The sequence below is a fragment of the Penicillium oxalicum genome, chromosome I (assembly GCF_001723175.1).
Source record: "Penicillium oxalicum strain HP7-1 chromosome I, whole genome shotgun sequence".
Classification (NCBI taxonomy): domain Eukaryota; kingdom Fungi; phylum Ascomycota; class Eurotiomycetes; order Eurotiales; family Aspergillaceae; genus Penicillium; species Penicillium oxalicum.
The window spans coordinates 4455686-4474203 of NC_064650.1; the positions used below are offsets into that span (position 1 = coordinate 4455686).

Below are 18518 nucleotides of genomic sequence, written 5' to 3' on the forward strand. Positions count from 1 at the left end.
GATGAGGTTGAGGATGAGTAGAATTTATCTCACCCTGACGCGTCGAGGTCCGAATGCTTTCGCTTTATAATTCCAGTCGGGGCCCGCCCATAAACCGGATATTTACAACCTCCCCGCAAGAAGAGACAGCTCACCCCCGCAGATTGCGCATCAGTTACAATTCGTTTGGCAAGCTCCGGGTACCGTGCATCTATGAAGCCTATCAATGCCCCGCATCGGCTCGGACGGTACTCGGGGAGGACCACACCGGCGACAAGTCCAGATCTTCCTTTGGGGGGAGGGCTTAGAGCCCGCATTAGTCGAGGCATTGGATTGTAAAATTGGCGATCTGCTTTGATCCGGCAGGCTTGGGATCTGATGCTGAGGTTGTTACATGTAATCATTCAGCCCTGAAGATGCTGTACGCCGCCCGGACACAAGTAGTGTCGAGCGAGATCTCGAACGAACGATTGACAAAGAGATTTGCCACTCGAAGCTCAAGACTCCCAGTCAGAACTCAGCCGTCACCTCCAGATCCAGCCAGCTTCACAGTGCACCAGGTGCTCGAATTTGTTGTCATTGGGTCAGACGAGCACCACCTGTGGGACTTGATCAGTTGACGATTGCTTAAAACGAACGGCGGCTCGGATGGGAACCGCTCACGTGCACGGATGAGCTTAATCGGCCCTTGCGGTCGGCTGTCGATCCATCCTCCCGCATCCTTCGGTATATCAACGTTCAGGAAGGCATCACGAGGTGGAAATGGATAATGGCACAGAATCTGTATGTATTGGAAAGAACATTTGAAATGGAAATATGTACTTGAAGAAATTCAGAAATCCATCTGGTATCAAAACACCATAAAACGATCAGCGATGAGCCACGGCCTGCACGTTGTCCGATTTGGACACAATCAGGTCGCATGGGAAAGTATTGGAAAAATTTAGTCCAGAACACCGTGCAAATCATCCACCATAGACTCAATCATTAAATACAACCATGACTCGGAAGATTAGCGGGAATTGGAGCATCGGTATGAACCGAGAAACAGAAATCAACATATGAAATAGTGGCCAGAATTGGCAGATCACCAAAAAGAGAGAGAGAGAAAGAGAAGGAAAAAAAAGAAAGAAAGAAAGAAAGAAAGAGAAGGGGCTTGAAGCTGCTCAGGGTACTGAACGGGTCACCATGCGCAAGGGTATCTGTGACCAAACCTTGACAGCCATCCTCCTACTGAAGAGAGCCCTTAAGCAGGAGCTCAGTTCCTTCCGGCCAGCCGGAAGACTCGGCCATCTCAAGCACAGTCTGACCCGTCTCATCCCTTTGGGTGAAATCCACCGGACCACCGCGACCGACCAGAATTTCAAGGAGCGGGAGATCCCGATTCTCGATAGCTTGCATGATGGCATTCCAGTCACGGTAGCAGAGGTTAGGGTTGGCGCCCTTGTCGATAAGCAACTTGATCATGGAGAAGTCATCGCCCTTGCGACGTCGAATCGCCTTCACAAGCGGCAGATGTTCACCGGGGGCATTGGGATCAGCGCCCGCTTCGTTAAGGAGGAATCGCACAATGTCAAAGTGATGCTCTCTCAGCGCCGTTGTCAGAGGTGAGAAGACGCCGCCATTCTTCCATTCAACACCAGCGCCAGCTGCCAGCAAAAGCTTGACACTTTCCAGAGAACCCGACTGAACTGCTTTCTCCATGACACCCTTGTGGGCAGAGAGATTTTGGGTGACAGGTAAGATCATCCGAAGCACCTCTGAAGATTGCGTCGCCATGTAGATGGGCCAGTCTTGGCCACGGATTTTGGGGTCCGCACCGTGCGCCAGTAACCAGTCGATCATCTCCATGCGATTCTCTCGAATCGCCGTCGTCAGAGCAGTGTGTCCTTCTGAATTGCGATCATTTGGGCTGGCTCCGTGCTCAATCACCCACTGCAGGGCTTTCATATGGTTCCAGTGGACGGCGCTTTCTGCGATTCCAGGCGGTTTGCGCAGGTCAGCACCAGCGGCCAGCAACTGCGGGAGGTATTGAAGCCGGTCATGGCTGATACATTTCCACGCGGGGTATTCAGATGCCATCACATTGGCGTCGGCACCGTGGCTCAGTAACAACTCCAGAATGTCAGGGCGGTCATCACGGATAGCCGAGCAGAGAGGGGTGTAGACTCCGTCCTTCTTCAGATTGGGATCGACACCAGCCTGAAGCAAAACGCGCACGGCATCAATGCTGTTCACGCTCGTCGCTTGCTCCATGAGCCCGGGGGTCTTCTTGATATCCGCACCTCGGGCGAGTAATATCCGGAGACAGTCAGGGCGGTGCACTGCAGACCAAAGGGCATGCTCAGGACCCGGTAGATTCGGGTTCGCATGGTGATCCAGAAGAGAAGTTACAATGGCCGGCTGATCCTTCAAGACTGCCTCACACAGAGCGGTTTTTCCATGTTTGTCCTTCAGGTCTGGGTTGCAGCCGGCGTCCAGCAGAATGCTGATGATTTTCTGTGATGCTCCATGACGAATTGAATCAATCAGCAGGGTCGTGTCGTTGTGGATTTCTTCGTTGGGTTTGCCACCGTAAGCAAGTAGAGTCTGAACCAGTGTGGGACTCCCTCTGAAAACTGAGCTGGTTAATGGGGAGTCGAGCTCTGCCTGTGCACGATAGTTCACGTCGGCACCATGTTGGAGGAGTAATGTGGCGCCTTCAATGAACGATTGCTCAACGGCTAGGAGAAGAGGCGTCTGGCCGTGCGAATCGGGGATGTTTGGGTTCGCCTTGAACTGCAACAGTAGCTGCGCGCTCTCCAGGTCTCGTTGAATGATGGCCTCATTCAAAGGATGAATGTTCTCATGCCTGTCGGGCGACATCCCATTGGCCAACAGCCGCTGGAGAAGGATGTGGTTGCGTTCCTGGATAGCGAATGTAAGACTGTTCCGTGGGTTAGGTGTCCCACTGATCATGGAGGAGCTAGGGACATGCTGCGACATGAGATATCCGTTCAAGGTTGACATGCTCGGCTTCTCCCGTGGCCGCAAACCCGTATCCGATTCACTTGGTCGTCGTAAGCTGTTGTTCGCCGTGGAGCCCGCTGAGCTCCCTTGAGCTGGACGCACTGGTAGCGCGCGGTATTCGATAGTCGAAGGAACTTTGACGTCGCGAGAGGGCTGAGAGACCAGGAATTCGTTCAAGGAAAGGACGGATGACATGTCGTCGATCGCGCTCTCCGAGTCTTGCGAGGCAAACGTCGGCACATATTCCTCTGCGACGCTCGGCGAACCATGACGAACGTATCCTGGCTCCTTTGGCGGCACTGAAGGGCTGGAGCGCACCGAGCCAGAGGATTTTTTGGAGACAGACTCATTACTCTTGACAGACTTGGTTTGATTGATTCCCATCACCGACCGGCCTTTGGAGATGCGATCTAGTGCCGCGGCGAGACTGGCGTATCCAATTCCCACGGCCTCCTCAGGGTGTGCTTCCTTCATAGACCAGTGAAAGGCCATGCCGCTGATTTGCAGAGTCTCATTGTTCTTCTTGAGGGATTCGTGGATGCGATTGAGCTCGTGGCCCGGCCGACTCCATCCACGCTGAAGTTTACCCAGTGTCCCGCGGTGTTCCCATTGCACCAGTTTCAAGATGACCTTGTCGAGTTGTTGGAAATCACGGTAGGCCGCCACAAATTTCTTCTGGATCTCGTCGATGACGATCTCGGGCAGAGAACGATTGGCGGCGGTCAATTCGGTGATTCCAGTCTCAATGGCCCACAGGGTGCGGCACGTATCAAGAAAGGTATGTGACAATTCGCGAAAGCCATCGGGCAGATCCTGCGTCGTGCTAAGATAGTTCAGCATGTGGACCGAGATTTTGTTGCCTAGGGTTGTCGCCATGGCCGCAACCGCGCGGATGGCTTCCTCGGTCGCAGGAGGCATGATCGCGTTCGAGAGAGTCGGCTCCTCTGTCCAATGCGTGGCACTTGGAGAGGTTTGAATGAGAGAAAAAGAAGACGCCGCACAAGACAATTCACAATTGGCTGTGGAAGGAGATTGCGCTTGAGATGAGTAATTTGGCCCACCGACAAGTCCTGTGAACAGGACTGTTCGACTCCAGGCCAGGGACCCATAACGAACCAGCACATATTGGGGGCCAGGTGGTCAGCTGCCGCTGGCAAATGTAGCAGCGACTCAGCGCAATACCAATCTCTGATTTGTGGGGCATTCATCTGATGTATGGGAGGCATCAACCTTCATGGCTGGCGCTCATTGAATTTTGGGGCTTAGCTCGGCGTGTCCGAGCTCGATCGCGGATCTGAGAAGATGCATCTGGGAACCGATACAAACGGAGAATGTGGCTGCTTTCGGTCTAGTCGTATAACGGCAATCTGACTGTGGAGCACCATGAGTAACGAATCCTCCAATCAATATTGATTCTCTCTGATCAAGTGGAGTTGGTGCTCGCTCCAGATGCGCCGGCGGAGCACGTGTGGACTGTGAACTGGACGCCATGTGTACGAAGTTTATTTTTCCACGGCCAGAGGGGCCAAGTGCGGTCGACTGAATTTTGCGTCTTGAGGTTTCCCACGAATGGTGCTGTGCCACTGTGCTACACACAATTTCATTCAACGTCGTCTCGTTGGTGAGTATGGAAGATGGGCTGACAATATACAACCCACGTAGGCTAGGAAGTAGGGAGATGGCAAATATTGAGAAGAAAAGACGGATGGCGGAATATGTTGTTTCGCCGATGAGTGGAAGGTCCGCTGGGATAAGCAGGTTAGGCAAGTTTCAGCTCGCCTTAGCCCAAAGGTAAAATCTCAGTGGGGGTGAGCCGGAACTTGGTTGATGCACCGTCACTCGCGTGGTGTGTACCATGCTACTGAGTGTCTTGAAGTACCCTATACTGTCAATGAGTTGAAAGGTAGCCTGTTGTCAATTGATCCATAAAACTGGTCAGTACAATTCAGTAATGTGTAGGCGTGGTGAATTGTGCCAATAGAGTCAATTATTATTAATAATGTAGACCAAGGTGCCTCCCATTCCGGTTGTGAACCTTGAATGTGGATCAGCCCTGCCCGGGGTTTCTCCCGAGTTAGTCCTCACTCTGACCTCGGGCATCATCGAGGGCTAGCTGAAGGTAAATTGGCTCTGTCGGGTTTGGCTTTAGACGGATTGAAGGGTGGCACTCAACCTTCAAAGGATTTTAATGGAACATGAGATGGGCTTGGTTCTTGTTGTAGACCAACGCCATAGTAGATTCCGCCCCGTCAAGCTTCTAGATGAGCTCCAATCTATATCATCGTGGGCAATTCTAGGCTCCAGGAATAGCATGTGACGCGGCGCGAGTGTCTCACTCTTCGCAGTCACTCGCTTGTCCGAACAATAAAACAGACATCGAACTCATCATGGATCTGGCTCACTAGGAAGCCAACCATGAGCCCAGCGAACCTTCTTGTGCAATAATAGGTCAAAGGAACCGATCAGGGCTGAACTCACTTTCGACGGCTCGTTGGGCCGAGCCCTACGCATACACCAGCAAATTTGTCTAGCGTGTGGATAAATCGATTCCCAAGTCAAAGAGGCATTCTCCATAGCTGTAAGGTTAGATAACTCCTGATTCATTCGTCAATCCACAGTACAGTGGGAGCCCCTCGTGCGCTATTACTTTCAGTCGTTCCTCTTGTCTGACGCTCCTGAAAAGCTTTGCCGGGTGCACGGGGACGCACTGCAGTATATCTAACCCACAATGTGGTTGCGGCGCTACGCATCGATGGAAGGCTAGTACTATGGCTGTTTCTTGGCAAAGGAAAGGGTCAGTGCACATTTGCTGACTCCTCCGCGGCTCAAGCCTAGGATCTGGAAAAAAAAATTTGCCCAAAAAGTCAAGATCTTTTCAGCAACTGGAGGTAACGGCCTAGATACCAGGGAAACTGATTGGGGCGCTACTGATTACAGGCCGGATCATTGAGTGCAACATAGTACCTGAGTCACACAACAATTATGGAATTCATTTCGCGGGACTCGAAGTGCAGATCAGGTACGAAAACTCAAGGCGACTGATAGTTATGTGCCTGGCTTGAACCAAATTACTACAAATCTCGTCGGGTCCACGGTCCACTGTGTATCTTCCGTGCCCTGATCACCAACGAATCTCATTACTATTTGCAAATCCGAGTGGCCAATCCCGGTAAAACACTGTCACCATCATATTAAACGAGATCCACTTTTGGGAAGTAATTTAAGGGGATTTGAGGCTAGTCTCGTTTGGTCCTCATGATTTTGGGAAGGGCTGAATAACTTGTTTTCTTCCAAGATTGAGATTGTTGGTACCTGACCGTGTCGGGCAAGGATGCTCCGTCTTGTGAAAATGCGTCGCGAGGTGTATGTGATGGAGTCAAACACAAAAACTCCAATATTGACAGATGACTTCAAGCGTCGCAGTGGGCAGGATGGAGGATCGCCGCAGTCGAATGCTGTGCATGGCCACTTGACTTAAGCCATGGAGTGCAATCATCACGAGAGGGAGGCTTACCAGGTGCAAGGGTTCATGTTGACCTACGATCATGAGGATAATGCCGATGAGGAAGCAGACACCAGGACCTAGAGAGATGGAAGAGGCAATCGAGGACACAAAGATGGGTACGGGGAGGCAGGGCCAATGGAGCGATATACGGATGACGAAGGGGGAATAAAACAACTCTTCTCCAACCTCGCGTCTATAACATGAGGGTTGATGAAAAGAAGATCCACGGATGGAAAGTGCCAAAGAATACGCCTGTCAATGACCCGAAGGCCGTTGAACAGACTGTTCCGCCGCGCTGTGCAATGCAGGGACCAGACTGTGGTGGGTCGCCTTCATGATCGCGACCACCCAAACAAGGTAAGTATGAAGAGGAAAAGAAAAAGGGAAGGAAAGGAGGCGGGCAGCCAGCTGTATTTATACACCTCCGGACAGGCCCAGGCGGTAAGCGAGGAATTAGGGATCACGTGAACCCCCCCCTTGCGGCGAGGTGAACCTTACAGCAAACGATGATGGTGCATTCCCTCATTGGAATCAAAGTCCCGGCATCAGTGCCTTCCAATGTGATTAATGAGATGCTGATCATGGGATGTATGGCTAAGGGTCTACATATCCCATACACTCCAAACAACCACAGGAGAGGGGACGACACACCACGAAGGATACTCATACTTCGACTCAGACCTGTTGAACTGCGTCCCTTACATTCTAAGGACTTTCCACTCATCCTACTCCTTTATCTATTTGTAGACCTGCGCCAGAGCAAAGACCTGTACTCAAAGAAGCGGGAGTCACTGTCCAATACGCCAGACTCGTGATGAAACCAAGATGCGCTTGTCAGTAGTAAATTGGTTTCTGGGAGCGGGGGTCTTTGATAGACACGACCCAGTGAAGGCCTGGATGGAGGTGAGTCCAGGGCGGCGAGTCTATACGGAACCGATCCGAATCCTATGGATTCCCCTCCTTTTTGAATTTCATTCTCAAGTATAGGTTTGCGGGTCATGACAGAAGGAATAGAAGCCGATCTTGCGTTTTGTGATTGGATGTTTATGCGTGTCGGTGACATGTGGAGGCAGGGAGGAAATAAAAGGTGGGCTTGGAAGAGGATGCCACACAGGCCTGAGTCTGCGATCGGGATAAATCCGGCAGAGGAAATAACGACTAGGTTGCAGGATTTCATCGTCATGGCTGCGTCTCCATGTCTACGCTATGAATCTCAATCGGAGTCGTAGGTGCCCAGCATATAGAGGACAACATTCGACACTTGTCGTTCATAGGTGGTCCTTGGCTCGACCAGAGTCATCGCGGCACATGTCTAACTGAAGGAGGAACCACCGCTGTTCTGCTGGTGGAACGCACGATGAGCATCCCACTTGCGAGAGACCTGGTACCAGGGTTGATGGCGGCTCAATAATATGCATTCTTTCCCGTACCGTTGTCCCCATCGCCGAGATACTTGATTGAGCACTTGCCCGGTCCACCAACCATCAGGATCGGTACTATACTACCAAGGCTCGGGCGACGCAGCACCTTGATGGGCAGAGCAAGGTATGGAAGACCCAGGGATGGATTGAAAGAGCCGCCCATCCAGGAGGACCTCTAGAGTGGCGAGAAAATCCTCACTGCATCCGGCTCCATGGAAGGGGACAGGGATCCATTTCCATGGCCGGCTCTATGGGCATCAAAAATTGGTGGTCGCCCAAGTGAAGATCCCAGCAATGCATCCTGAAGAATTGAGGCATGTTCAGTTCGCATGGAGGTTGGCAGACTCAACTGGAGTCGAGCATATCAACCGATTTGTGGCTCCCGACCGATGGAGGTTCCAAAGGACAGGCGTCTCCATGAGAACGCACCCCGGTTTGAGGAAACTTGCTTACAGACAGATATCAGAAGCTTGTTTGGCGTCGAATGCAAATGGACAATGCATCTCCCTTGCGTAAGATGCGCGGTGTCACCATCTGAATCTGACCTAGCAGTTGTGTACAAGGGAGTGGCCGCTCGTAAAGAGAGGCATCTGTTTTAGGATGGTATTCTACACGAGTCAGCTGATCGCCAACTCCCCATTTGATGATCTACCCAAGAGCTCTTCCATCGATGCAACTGACCTTTGACAAGACTGTCCAGGTCAGAAGTCAGAAGGGCTCCTCCGAAAGGGCCCCAGGAGCCAAGCAGGGAGGGGCTTACTGTCGATCAAGACTCCTCATTGGCCAGATTTCGCTGGTCGATGGATCGGCGGCGCGGATGATCATTGTGCGACTGTACATGGGCCGCGCTTCAGGAGGTGTTGCCGGGAGGACATCAAATGGTGGTCTAGTAAACAGGGCCAAGAGAGCGACAACGGGCCCGACAGTGGTTCTGGTCTTGATTGTTCCGAGACCTCGGAGGGATCATCTTACAATCATTGACGATGGATGACCATCGTACTACACTAGTACACGGGAGGCCGTACACATCATGTCCCATGCTGCAGGAGAATCTCCAGAGCAGCAGCCTGCGATGGTGGTTTGTAGATGGCCCGGAGTCTACTCGATGTTCCGTCCACAGTCGCAGAAAAGGCTTGGCACAAAGTACATCCCTTGGCCAACACGATCAGACCATGGTACCAGATGCCCGATGCTCGACGGCCGAAGGTTCTAGCTGTCGTGACGCAGGGGCGCTGCAGTTGATAACGTGACGGGGGTGTGCGACGAGGTCCAAGGGGGTGTGCAAGACTACTGGGCAGCCAGCCACTCTTGATCGATGGTTTTGCCGTTTGGAAGCCCTTTGATGAAATTTGAACCAGGCACTGGGCAGTAACACTCGCAGCCTGACACGGGATCAACAAAGTGGGGCTGAATGAGACGGCTGGGTTCCTCCTGTCCATGGTTCATTTCTTTTCCTGTCTCGACAAAGCTTCGAAATGGACACGAAGATGCGGGCGGGGATCTAAAGGGGGTTGATCGATTTTTTTTTTACGCCAACTGACCACTCTCGTGCGATATCCAAGGTCGGTTGGAAAGTGGAGTCAAGTCGATCATGTCGAGACGGTCTCTCTCACCGCATTTAGTACCCGTCGCAGGTTGAGCAAAGAGGTGCGCTCTTTGATAGAGGGGGGAAAAAAGGAGGTGAGAAAGTTCCGTCGCGTCTCTCTTCGCGAGGGAGGACAGTATGTCCTCTGATTCTACAGCACATCCTTCATCGTATCCGGTCAACCGGGGGAGAGGACAAGAAAAGGTAGCACACGTGTCACATTCTCCAAAAGGTGAAACAAAGAGAGTTGATGGTCTCCCAAGGTTGGAGTCAACCCGAGCCTACACGATGTGAACTCTTTAACTTTACGAGGCATCCCGATCATGGGAACGGGATCCAATGGTAACTCCCTAATAGCCAGCGCCAGCCGCTCCTTAGTCGCAACGGCAGTGCAGCGAAACACCACAAGCTCGGACCGGTCAAGTATCCTGGTGACGACAAGAGAGCACGGCAGAGTGTCATCAAGGATCCGACAGGCTGCATCTGTCACACACGGAGGTTGAGGTGGATCCAGCGTGACTGGCTGCCGCTGACCACGAGGACCACCACGCCACTTGCATCGCCGTAACGGCCATCGGAGGAGATCCTGGTCGGTTTTTCTCCGCGCACACGACGATGGGTGGTGTCCTTGGTCAACCACTCGGACGCCCGCTTTGCGCTCTGCATTTTGCATTTCCGTGCTTTGCGTGGCCACAGCTGCGATCGACTGCCATAGACTGCAGGCTTCCAGTGACGTGTAGTTCCAGTAAGTCTGTAATCTATACTGGACACCAGTCTCGAACATTCGTTGACTGCAGGGCTGGCAACGTTGATACATTTTGTCACGCCGAGAATTTTCCCGTCAGTCCACTGGGGTGACTACAAAACGACGAGTGGTCAACGGTTCGTGATTTGATCCATGTGATGAATCCAAGGGCCAGCCCTGCAGGGTAGATACGGAGGTGGAGTGCCATGCTACATCAACAAGATCGCTCACCCTAAATCTTTCTCTCAGGAGCAGAAAGAGAGAGGGGGGGCAAGGAAGAAAAGGGAGCTCCCGTTTGAGCCATGCCAATCGGGGACAGGGAAGATTCTGAGCACGTACATAAAAGTGGCAACTGGAAACGTCATTCGCTTCGACCAACGAGGGTCACTTCTCCATCGACCTTTTTGTGGTCCATCTGGTCAAGCCCTGAGATTGACATGTACCATGCTGCTGTTGTTTTAGGACCATCAATTGCACCGTTGATTTTGAACGAGCCGAGGACTGATAGAATGAGAAACCACTTCTTCAGAACATATTCTCTAGAAAATCGCCTTTAGCTCGGCAAAGTCTCCAAGGCGCAAAAGTCTCCATCCTGAAATCCAAGGCCAGGGAGCATTTAGTTCCAGTGGGGTGGGGATGGCTCGACGAGGACGGGATGATGGGTTTAACAACTTCTTCCAGCGACGGAAGGATCACGTTGCCAATAACCTCAGTAGTGATGCTGTAGTTAAGACAGCCCTCATTTAAGAAAATTGAGACCACTCTAGTCTGATGAGAGGTTGAAGCCTGCCCCCCCCCCACCACCACTATATTTCGATTGTCTTTTCATCAAGATTCACTCCTTAATGTCGAGAGCGGGTCCGAAACACACCTATCGATTGAAGAATCAAGTCCAAGCACACAGTTCGAGGCCATCATACATTTGGATGATGAGATGATCCTCATTTGGCAAATTGGCGTTGGCAGTGTCAGACCCTCCCACTTGCTTCTTCTGACGAGTTTTGGATCATCTTGCAGGAAAAGTCGAAACCCGCCAGGTAGGATGGATGCAGGATTCTACGGAACACCGTATCAAGAAGATTTACCTTGCACGGTACCAGATTTCGCAGTCCGCCCATCTTGATTTTTCCACCCCTTCAAAGGATTTGGACCAGGAAAATTCAAATGCGTGTGGCAATGACTCAGAAGGCCTGGAAGGAGATGCCAAATTTGGTGAACACAGTGCGTCCATGGGCAGCTACTGTTTCAAAAGGGGGTCAATGTGTGGAAATGTGGAAGAACTAGTGGCGCTGGGCTTTGCGGAACTCTTGAAAGGCTTGGTCATTGATATCCTAGCTTTCCACGGTCAACCTGTCAAGACTCCCAGGATTTCATGAAGGGGGTACCTCTCTCTCTCGGGGCGTTTGCCATGTCCACATCCTTTTTGTTCAAAGGCAGTGACAAAGAACGTAGAATTCAACCGTTGACACTGTTCATGTGGTCTCCTGAATGTGTTTGACCACATGCTATTTTGTGACCCCATTTGTTGTTTTTTTTTTGTAGCTAAGCCCGGCTAGGGTACTTTAGACTCTAAAAAGGGTAAACTTCACCCTGAAATGAGTTAGCGCGGGTAGCCCACACCCCCCTGAATGAAGGACTTTACCTAATCGACCCAGTCCCACTCGACGCCTGGACTCCCTGCAGCTCTTTTCCAAAAAAGGCTGAGAAGGGCGCCATCAACAAGTGCTCGCCGCACCTCATACCCCCCCCCCCCCCCAAGTGGCCCATGCCTATCGTGTCTCTCGCCTTTTTTTTTTTTCTAGCCCTTCCCTCTTTTTCCTTCTTCTTCCCTCCTTTCCCCTCCTCTCTTCTCTCATTCCCCAATACCCCCCCTTTTCCTACTCTGTTTGTGATACCCAAGCTCTTTTTGCCGGAGCTGTTCTTTCATTGCTTTCTAAGATACCCCAATACCCCCTCGAAGCTACCTCTGTTCGACGAAGCTCAGCTTCTTAATTGATACCCCCCCCAAATACCCTCTCGAACGCCCGTTCTGTCTAATAAACCATAATCATGTCTGACGTCCAGAAGCCCGTCGAGGAGACCCCCGTGGCTGTGCCCGCTCCCGCGGTTGAGCCTGTTGAAGCTCCCGCTGCCACCGAGCCCGTTGTCGAGGCTCCCAAGGAGGAAGTGAATGAGGTCGCCGCGGTCACGGAGCCTACTGCGGTTCCCGAGGCCACCGAGCCCACCGAGGAGGTGAAGGAGGAGGTCAAGCCTGCGACTGAGGGCACCCTCGGCCACAAGGCTCCCGGTCTTGTCAAGTAAGTCATCACAGAAGATGCACGGGGGCTATAGGAATAGTGAGGACTGACCGAGCCTGCTGTCGTTTGTCTTTTAGGAGTCTGCGCTTCGCTAAGCGATTCTTCTACTTCAACGATGAGCCCGTCGAGGCCAAGCAACTCTCCACCTTCCATCAGAACGAGAAGGCCGCCGTTGCCAACCCCATCGCTGCTTGGGCCAGCCAGACCGGCAAGGGTCTGCTGTTCATCACCAAGCGCGCCGAGGACAAGGCTCACCCTAGCAGCATCATTAACCTGGTAAGTGCATCACTTCGGAGAATCCACTCAGTAAACGTGACAGCGGTAGTCTAACGAAAGCGTCTCTAGGCTGATGTCTCCGACGTGACCAAGGAGGGCGCCAACGAGTTCCAGTTCAAGGTTGCTGGCCAGAAGCACACTTTCCAGGCCTCCAACGCTGCTGAGCGCGACAGCTGGGTTGTCGCCATCGAGGGCAAGGCCGCTGAGGCCAAGGCCGAGAAGGAGACCATCACCACCAGCGATGGATACAAGGCCGAGCTGGAGAAGCTGACCAAGCCCGCTGCCGTTGCCGCCGCCAAGAAGCCCGAGGAGACTGCTGCTCCCAAGGAGGCCGAGGAGGCCGCCCAGAAGGAGGAGAAGAAGGAGGCTGCCAAGTCTCGCTCCCAGTCTCGCAAGCGCTCCAGCATTTTCGGCTCTCTTCTCGGTAAGAAGGAGGAGACCGAGGAGAAGAAGGAGGAGTCCGTTGAGGAGAACAAGGCTGCTGAGCCCGCTGTTGTCGATGCGCCCGTCGCGCCCGTCGTCGAGCCTACTGCCGCTGAGCCTGTGGCCGAGACCACTGCCACTCCTGAAGGTATGTTCACGCGTCAATGACTACCGTTCGTGACTGGATTATGCTAACCTGTCCCCACCTAGTCACCCCCGCCGAGGCTGTTCCCGAGGCCAAGACCACCGAGGAGACCAAGGAAGAGAAGAAGGAGGAGAAGAAGGCCAAGCGCTCTTCCATCTTTGGCAAGGTCTTCCAGAAGGTGACCAGCCCGTCGCACGAGAAGTCCGAGAAGGAGGCCGTTGCTCCCATCGAGGAGACTCCCGTTGCCAGTGCTGCTCCCCAGCTTGAGAATCCTGTTGAGGAGGCCGCCGTCAAGCCCATTGAGCCCGAGTCAGTGACCGCTGCCGCTGATGCCGAGGCCGTCAAGGCCGTCGAGGAGCCCAAGGAGTCTCCTGCTGCCGAGGCCAGCACTCCCAAGGACAAGCGTCGTACTTCCTTCTTCGGTAACTTCGGCAAGAAGGAGAAGAAGGTCGAGACCTCCGACAACGAGGCGACTGACGGCGAGACCAAGGAGGCCAAGGCCAAGGGCTCCAAGCTCGGCGGTCTCTTCCGCAAGCCCAGCAAGGCCGTCAAGCTTGACACCGAGGAGGTCCCCGCCGCCGCGGCTGAGGCCGAGACCAAGCCCGTTGAGGCCAAGGAGGTCTCTGCCGAGGCCCCTGGCCCTGCCGTCGTCGATGAGACTTCCGCCCCGGTTGTTGAGCAGACCGCCCAGCCTGTCGAGACCACTGTCGAGGAGCCCAAGAACGTTAACGTTTCCACCACCACTCCCGTTCAAGCTGCTGCTTAAAGGATTCAGGATTCTCAAGGGTTTTCGGATGCCCGATTCACAGACGGCCGTGTTTTTTCTAAAAATATGAGCACGGCCCGCACATCACTTTGCCTATACCATTTGTTTGATCTCTCGCGTGTTTGTTTTTTTTCCTCGCCACTGTCATTCTCTTTCAGTTCACCCTCTGTTCTCATTCGCGAGAACTGGCTTGACTGAACTGGGTCCCTATGTGATACCCGCCGTCCTTGCTTTGAATCCCGTTTCCATTGTCATGCACCATTCTTTTCACAATCCCTCCAAAAAGGAAGCTCTTCAAGTTTTCCAGCCTAATTACCGATGGGCCCCTCGAATTACCAACCCCAAGGCCCATTCATTCTTTAATTAATGACTTTGCGTTCCGCAACCGAGATTCGATTTGCGACGTGCTTATGCGTTACGTGGTGTGTCGCTGTACTAGATTGATACCAACCTGCTTTCGTGCGCTTTGACTTTCTCGCTTCGATACCCGTTCGGCAGGGAAAGCATGCTTTGCGGACGCGCTGGAAACGAGATGTGACGCACTGTGGTCTGCTTGGAGGGGTCCCGGTCCCGGCGACTCGAGACCACATGTTTCGACCTCGTCTTTCACGTGCTCTCCTGTCTTCCGTGGGCTCCTGTCTCCATTTCCCAACTGTTGTTCCATCTCGCGTGGATTTTTCTTTGCCCTGCGGTGTGAATCTGGCACATATTGCAATTGGTAATGCTTAATAGAATCTCTGGTTGTGCTTCAAAATCGATTTGGAGGCGTGGTAGTTGTCTCACTGCGTAGTATGTTAGCCTCTGAACGAGCACTTGGTCGTCATGTCACATCTCCGCCACCCAGGTACACCTAGTAGCAGTGCGAACCTTTCCAGTAACACTCGCAATTGGTAGTGACCCGCAATGAACATTCGAAAAGGATGCGTCTTGTCAATGCGATGAGTCTGTTTCATGTTGTATACAACCGAGGTCCATTCAAATCGAGTATCTGGTGCCATTCATGTTGAAGTACTACTTGCGGTGGTCCTGTACCTCAACTACTACATTACCCATGTACTATATCCATCTCATCTCCGTCCAAGACACAGACAATTTCATACTCCTCTCGAAATGGTACAACAACACATTTGACTCGTTGACCTATCTCCAAAAAGATGGAAGCCTCCATTCTGGCAGCTGCCTGCCGAGCTAAAAACTGGAATATCCACTCGAGGCAGAGAATGGATTAGATTGGTGCTAGGAATTCTAACCTGAAGGTCTTCCCTTCCTTAATGCCAAACTGGACTTTGAAGTCACGGGCTAATTGCTACGGTGCTGTGGACGTGGCTTTATGGAGGTACGAAGGTTCTTGGGATGCTCGTCATTTTCCGAGTACATCCCGGATTAGTGGGTACTTAAGGTTTATACGTCCGTCGTATCGTAGGCAACGGTAAACAGGGAGGGGGGGGGGAGGATACAGAAACATGGATGACTATATCCTTGTATATTATAGATATTTTCGGGGGAGATTGCTGGATTCCATTGTAGCCTGGAATACTATTGCATGAGGGTAGGTATATTTCAGTAGGTAGGTAGTATATGTAGGGATAACTTACCTTCATCACCATCCACCGAGGTGGGGGAGGGGGGAATACCTACCTACTACACGTAATTCAGCCTCAAGTCTGAGGAATATACATAGTAGGTACATGTCCCGTTCGACACCGCCATTCCATGCAACTCAGCCGGATGTGCCTTTGATTGATGGGCGGCTTGACTAGGCAGTCATAGGTACCGATCTGGTGCCGGGTGTGCACGCCTATCCTCGGTTGAAGCGATAGCGATATGAAGATGTGTGATTGTGACGGAGCCTTTGTCATGTTTGGGAGATCAGTAACAATTTTCTCCTCTTTTTGTCAATGGTAGACTTGGACCCTTGGGTTTCATGAATGAGTAGGTCTATTTGACTTGTTAGCTGATTCAAAAAATAAATTTATTTCTCTGTCCGTGTCAGCTTATCTTGACGTTTTGATTTCAAAACACTTTTTGGGAACCGGGGGCTATTCTAGGGTTGTGTCTTGCTATTTTGGGGGGGGGGGGGGGGGGGGTGCTCAATGGTCTTGCACCACCGGGGTACCGAGGTAAGCCATTATGTTAGTAGGTCTGTAATGTCTTTGCATGGGGATATTACCAGGTACCTTCCTATTCAGTACATAATACTGGATCACCGGCGTCAATTGTCCTTATACTTCTTGCATGGTCCGAGGTCTTTCTTATTTGAGTGCTTCATTTATTGATCTGTTGAAAGGATATCCCGGGAGAGCCTGGGTTGTGTGAGCAACGATGGACTCGGAGTAGTTTGACACAAGACATAGCTGTGTTTCTTTGAGTTGGCATATTTCTGAACTGAATTCTGAGCTGTGGGTGTTGTCTTCTTGAAGCCGGGAATTATCAAGTATCGAACGAGTGATCGATGGTGTATCATGTAGAACATATGGAAGAACCCCTCCAGTCTATGAATCAAACCGGTGCTCTCCCAAAGCTTACACAGTGAACACTAAACAATGCAAAGACAACTAGAGGCCACGATTTAAAGAAAGACACCACGTGTGAAGAAGACTAATCACACTGTAAACTTTACAGAATCAAGGGTCAAGTTTGAAAATCCGAAAAGACCACGAGTGAGCTGCAAACTTGTCCCCGGTGGAAAATCCTCTCTTTTAGCTAGATTCAAGTTTCTCCCTCGCTTCGAGACTCCCTCGAGTCTGGTGCCTGGCGGTGCCAAGATGAAATCTCGTATTACTGACTTCCGAATTCCCGCTCCCAATTTTTTTGGGGGGATTCGTCAATGTTGCTGTGAGCAAGAAATCACAAGCTCTCAAGACACATCACCGAGGTCCGCGCAGTTCTGGTGTTATGGAGCCCGTCGATGGGTGAAGAGGGTTTAGGGGGTCCTATAGGAGCTTTGGATCAACTCGACGATGAAGAATTCAAACACACGACATCATCTCTCCCATTCAACGTCCGTGCCGATTGACGGAATGCCGGGATATTGCCGAGAATTACCCACTAGAGAAGAGGACCCGCACCTGGTGCAAAGATTCCTCGTGGGGGTCTCGCAATTCTCAAAAAGAAAGAGGACCGGTAAATACCCCCCCCCCCAAAAGAAGGGAAGAAAAAAAGATGGGGGCCAAGAATAAAAGCCAAGTCTGTGCTCTGTGCTTTGTAATGTAGTTGGACTCTTTTCGCTACGGGCTCACCTTTTTCTGAGGCGAAAGGCTGACGGTAGGTACTTTCAAAGTGAGGTGGATTTGCCGGTTATGTCAATGACTTGTGTAAGTCTATCTACCGTTGCCTGCTTATCAGCGAGCGTAACCGCGACGGGGCCGGGTTCCAAAGTCTGGCCCAGGGTAGGCTCGGCAGATGAGGATCGAGGACGTGTCGGAGACGGTACCGTCTACAATGGTATCTGGTGCAAAAAAGCACATACGAACACGGGGACAGTGCGCAATTCTGCAATGATCTGTGCCCAGACTATCGTAGGAGTAGCCCGGGCTCGAGTGTCCAGGGTTCAAAATTCACCGCAAATAAAGTACTTGGCACGAAGAAACAATCTGCAGAGGATTGTAGAGATGAAAAGAGATCTTGGTGCCAAGTCCAGCAATCACGTAAGCTTGAAAGCTATTGAAAATCTGCCAAAAGCGCTCGGTGCGTAAAAGGGTCCCACATTGATGGCAGAAGTTAGAAAGAAAAAAAAAGATTGGGAAAGGGAAAAGAAAAAAAAACTTTAACTTCTGGACCAAAATTTGGGGGACGGGTCTGATGGATCAGACGCAGAGGGTGGAGTCGGGGGCAGAAAAGGGAAAAAGAAGAGAGAAAAAGGTGCAAATTTTCACGCCTTTCGACCAGACTAGGGCCTCAAACCCCCATCGAGCGCGCGACGGGAGCGCGACTCCAACATTGCCGGACTACAGGAAATGTGTAAACTGTGGATGTCTGATCGTTTGGAGTCTCCTAGTCTGGACAAGTGGTTTACTACCCAGTTTAGTGCGAGAGACTTGGAGTTACTGTGTCTGACTTGGTCAGTCCTGTGACCTGCTGCATAGCGGCCTTGTCCACGTCCACTGGTCGCGTGTCGAGTCTGGCATGCGACCAAAAAACCCCCCTCCCAAAAAAAAAGCATCACAGTGAATAGAGTGCGATGAGCGAGCTCATCGGCTGGGGGGCAGGTGCATATCGCATACACTCTACCTGAGTGGTACAGCTGCCAGTCAGCTACTACCGTAATCGGCCATGAAGCATAACATAGGGCGGGGAGAGAAATAGGAAAAGATCGGTGGAGATCACTCGAGACCGGGCGGAACTCTCTTCCCGGGGCTTGGTCGTGG

General features: G+C 51.9%; 4 protein-coding genes across 4 annotated transcripts; 1 reads left to right on the top strand and 3 right to left on the bottom strand.

Annotated features, from left to right (window-relative positions):
• Window positions 1-1209: 1209 nt before the first annotated feature.
• On the bottom strand, window positions 1210-3906 carry POX_a01474 (uncharacterized protein; the record flags this gene model as incomplete). The annotated part of the gene is made up of 1 exon (XM_050110402.1): window positions 1210-3906. One exon carries the CDS (start codon window positions 3904-3906, stop codon window positions 1210-1212), a length of 2697 nt encoding a protein of 898 aa, XP_049974170.1.
• A 5036-nt stretch (window positions 3907-8942) lies between these two features.
• On the bottom strand, window positions 8943-9353 carry POX_a01475 (uncharacterized protein; the record flags this gene model as incomplete). The annotated part of the gene is made up of 1 exon (XM_050110403.1): window positions 8943-9353. The coding sequence occupies one exon, from the start codon at window positions 9351-9353 to the stop codon at window positions 8943-8945; it is 411 nt and encodes a 136-aa protein (XP_049974171.1).
• A 324-nt stretch (window positions 9354-9677) lies between these two features.
• On the bottom strand, window positions 9678-10316 carry POX_a01476 (uncharacterized protein; the record flags this gene model as incomplete). The annotated part of the gene is made up of 1 exon (XM_050110404.1): window positions 9678-10316. One exon carries the CDS (start codon window positions 10314-10316, stop codon window positions 9678-9680), a length of 639 nt encoding a protein of 212 aa, XP_049974172.1.
• A 1977-nt stretch (window positions 10317-12293) lies between these two features.
• On the top strand, window positions 12294-14151 carry POX_a01477 (uncharacterized protein; the record flags this gene model as incomplete). Its single annotated transcript, XM_050110405.1, has 4 exons — window positions 12294-12541; window positions 12619-12817; window positions 12887-13388; window positions 13451-14151. The coding sequence occupies 4 exons, from the start codon at window positions 12294-12296 to the stop codon at window positions 14149-14151; spliced, it is 1650 nt and encodes a 549-aa protein (XP_049974173.1).
• Window positions 14152-18518: the final 4367 nt, after the last annotated feature.